Source organism: Chaetura pelagica, unplaced genomic scaffold, assembly GCF_000747805.2.
Source record: "Chaetura pelagica isolate M959 unplaced genomic scaffold, ChaPel_1.0 scaffold243, whole genome shotgun sequence".
Taxonomy (NCBI): Eukaryota; Metazoa; Chordata; class Aves; order Apodiformes; family Apodidae; genus Chaetura; species Chaetura pelagica.
In genome coordinates, this window is record NW_009952712.1 from 1,510,206 (window position 1) to 1,513,888 (window position 3,683).

The following is a 3,683-nucleotide window of genomic DNA, read 5'->3' on the forward strand; positions in this document are numbered from 1 at the left end:
TGGGGAGCTGGGTGGGCTGAGGCACATCCTGCCTGGGGAGAAGCTGGATGTGGCTGGAAGTGCTGCCAGCCTGGCTGGGGGGGGTGCTGGGCCTTCCTGGGTTCCCCCCTGCCCTGAGACCCCCCATCCCCGTGCTGGGTGCCCCGTGTCCTGCCGAGCCACAGGATCATGGAATCATCAGGCCCAGCCATCATCCCTGCTCTGCAAACTTCCAGCCCCACCCACATCCCGTGCAACTCCCCATGAACTCCCTCCTCTTCGAGTATTTTCTCCCTCTCAGAGATCGTTGCCTAAAAGCGTCTCGTTGTTTTGGGTGGGTGGGTGGGCTTGCTTGGGGTTTTCTCCCCCTCCTGTACGTGCTGGGTGGGAAGGTTTCTCCCTGCCCTGCTCCCAGGGACTCCCAGTGCTTCCGTGAGCAGGGAGCTGGGCCTGACAGCCGTGTCCTCCTGCCTGGCTTTGCAGGAAGAAGTTTTCCTGGGGCATCCAGATGACAGTGTTTGCCATGATCATCGGCGCCTTCGTAGCTGCCAGGTGAGCCCCACTCTGCTCTCCCCCCAGAGCCTCAAGTCTCCAGAGGGTCCCTGGCGACATGGGGTGTCCCAGGAGGAGGGAGAGGAACTGCTGATTCTTTATTTCTACCCCAGACGTGCTCTCTAGTAGGAAAGAATGTTTCCCTGACCCAAATCCCCAGTCCCTCCTGGCACGCTTTAGCGTTTCCTGACAGCTTGCTGGCTAACCAGCAGGTGGAAGAAATCGTGCACAGCTCAAATCTTTTAACTGAAGGGTTTGGTTTTTTTTTGGTGACCATTTCTTTTCCCCCACCCCCTCCCTTTTCCCAGTGCTGACTTGGCCTTCGACCTGGAGGGGTATATTTTTATCCTCATTAACGATGCCTTAACGGCCGCGAACGGTGCCTACGTGAAACAGAAGCTGGACTCAAAGGTGGGTGGGCCTCTTGGTTTGGCTCTTGTGCTGGGTTTGGCAGCAGCTTGTGTCTGGCTTGGGGATGGGGGGCTGGAGGAAGGGCTTGCCTGGTGCTACCCCCTCCCTTGCCCACAGTGTCCCTCCTGGAGGGTCTGGCATTCCCACGGAGCTGGGCTGGGCTGGGCTGTGGCCACAAGTCTGTGTGGCAGCAGAGAAATGGCATTTTGATGGATTGATGGTGGCCATAAAGCCTGTTGGAAGCTTGTTGCCTGAGTCTGTTGAATGTACCCTCACCTGTGTCTGTGTATATATTAAAAAAAGGTATTAAATATATAGATTTTAAACACAGATAAATCAGTGATTTCCCCCCCCTCTTCCCTCTCAGAGGCTCCCACGTGGCTTTAGCTCCCAAGACCAAATTTTCGTAGCCATATGAGTAAGGTTTTGTGTTCCTGCTCGTGGAGGCAGCTTTTCCACAAGGCAGCTGTTCCCTCTTCCTAGGAGCTGGGAAAATATGGCCTGCTCTATTACAATGCACTCTTCATGATCCTGCCCACCTTGGCCATCGCCTACTTCACCGGAGATGCACAAAAGGTAGGGGGTCCTGCCCCCAAAGCCAGGACCTGCAGTGGCACAAGAACCCTTGGTGTGGGCACAGTGGGTTGCCTAGAGGGAGGTTTTGCTGGGGGGTGGGGGAGGTCATCGTGTGCTTTTCAGTCCTTCAGCCTCATTAGATTGAAATGGGAAGTGCTCAGAATGGGAAACTGCCACGTAGTTCTTTGTGCCCGGTGTGTGAGCAGGGTCTGGGCAGAGCCAGGGGGAAGTGGCTGGGGCAGGAGGTTTTTTTGGGGGCACAAGGGGGAAGCTACATGAGCAGAAGGCCACTGGAGGTGGTTTTTGTGCTGCTGGTGGGATGGGGAAGTGTGGGAGCAATAAAAGAAGCTGAATAATATTTAAAACAAAGAAGCCTGCTATTTTTAGAATAAATGGGCTTCTTCAGGCTGCTCCGTCCTTCCCTCTTGCTGGGCTGTGTGTTGAGGTGCTCTGAGGGTTGGTCTGGCTGTGGGTGCCCTCCCAGTCTGATTTACACACTGTTCCAGGGACCTGGCATTTATGTTGGGTCATTATAATACCTGATGACAGTCCCTTACATGCAGCTCCCTGCTCGATTGGCTCTGAGCAGGAGCACTGACTGCCCATGCACCCTCCTCCCTAGGAGGGAAGGTGTTGGAGGCTGGGGGTGCTGCCCACCCTGACCCCTTGGGGACACCTCTGGGTGCTGCTGCCCTTGGCAGTCACCCCTGTGTCCCCCCTCCTGCCATGCCCAGGCAGGGAGAACCTGGGGGCTTTTTATTCTCCTTGGGAGCCTCATGCCCTGCTGAGGAGCCTCAGTGAGCAGTTGCTAAGATCATGAGCTGTGATGAGCAAGGAGAAGTGGAGTCCTCATCCCTGGAGGGGTCTCCAAGCCCTATAGATGTGGTGCTGAGGGACACGGGGCAGGGGTGGCCTTGGCAGGGCTGGGAGAATGGCTGGACTGGATGATCTTTGAGGTCTCCTCCAACCCAAACGATTCCTTGATTCTGTTTGGGGATAAAGGGCTCATTTACAAGCAGGAGCTGGTGGAGAGGGAGCAGTAAGTTGCTCAGTGCTGCTCTGTGCAGCCTCTGTTCAGCCTGTGAAGAAACCCTTGCTTCTTGTTTGGTTTGTTGGTTTTTTTTCCCCTCTTTCCCCCCTGAATAAACTCCTTCTTCCCTGGCCTAGCTCCTGGCAGGCAGGGCAGACAAAGATGAGCTGTTTTGGGGCTGCTGCCAGGAAACTCGTGTTTGCAGCCTGATGAAACCCCCCCTTGTGGAGCGTGTGCCTGGGCACGTCTGGCAGGGCTGGGGGGCTGTGCTGGGCATTGGGGGGGGGGGGTGGGAAAGGGCCCCTCCCCCCCCTGCTCCCTGCATGTGGATGTGCTAAGTCTTGTAGTTCATTAAGGAGCACCACAGGTAATTGGTCCCATCGTGCTCGGTGAGAGGCAGAGGTGGGCATGTGGGGGGCATGTGGGGGGTGGTGAGGGGAGCCCTGCAAGGAATTCCTTGTGGGGACAAGGGTGGACCTGGTTGAGGCTGGCAGGGACCTCTGGAGCTCATCTGGTCCAACCCTGAGAGCTGCTGCCCCAGTGGGTGCTGGACATCTCCAAGGATGGAGGCTCCATCAGCTGGGCATCCTGTGCCCACACTTGGGTACCCTCACACTGACAAGGTGTTCCTTGCTGTTCAGAGGGACCCTCCTGTGTGTCCATGTGTCTCTATGGCCCCTGCTCACCACTGGAAGAGACAGGCTGAGGGAGTTGGGGTGTTCAGCCTGGAGAAGAGAAGGCTCCAGGGAGACCTGAGAGCACCTTCCAGTGCCTGAAGAGGCTCCAGGAAAGCTGGGGAGGGGCTTGGGACAAGGGCAGGGAGGGATGGGATGAGGGGGAAGGGTTTCCAGCTGAAAGAAGGGAGCTGGAGATGAGATGTGAGGGAGAAATTCTGTGCTGTGAGGGAGGTGAGAGCCTGGCCCAGGTTGCCCAGGGAAGCTGTGGCTGCCCCATCCCTGGGGGTGTTGAAGGGCAGGTTGGATGGGGCTTGGAGCAACCTGGGCTGGTGGGAGGTGTCCCTGCCCATGCAGGGGGTTGGGACTAGATGGTCCTTAAGGTCCTTTCCATCCCAAACCAGTTAAATGCTGCTGCGTCCCCTCTGCAGCCCCAGGATGTCACTCTGGGCTGTGTTGGC

The 3,683-nt window shown here is 57.0% G+C and overlaps 1 protein-coding gene across 1 annotated transcript in view; it reads left to right on the forward strand.

Annotated features, from left to right (window-relative positions):
- The window catches only part of SLC35D1 (solute carrier family 35 (UDP-GlcA/UDP-GalNAc transporter), member D1), a 15,494-nt gene that overhangs the window by 9,321 nt on the left and 2,490 nt on the right, over positions 1 to 3,683 (forward strand). The window contains exons 2-4 of the mRNA XM_009994595.1: positions 437 to 531; positions 840 to 942; positions 1,426 to 1,518. Coding sequence (XP_009992897.1) covers positions 437 to 531; positions 840 to 942; positions 1,426 to 1,518 — 291 coding nt within the window. The remainder of the gene's footprint in view (positions 1 to 436; positions 532 to 839; positions 943 to 1,425; positions 1,519 to 3,683) is intronic.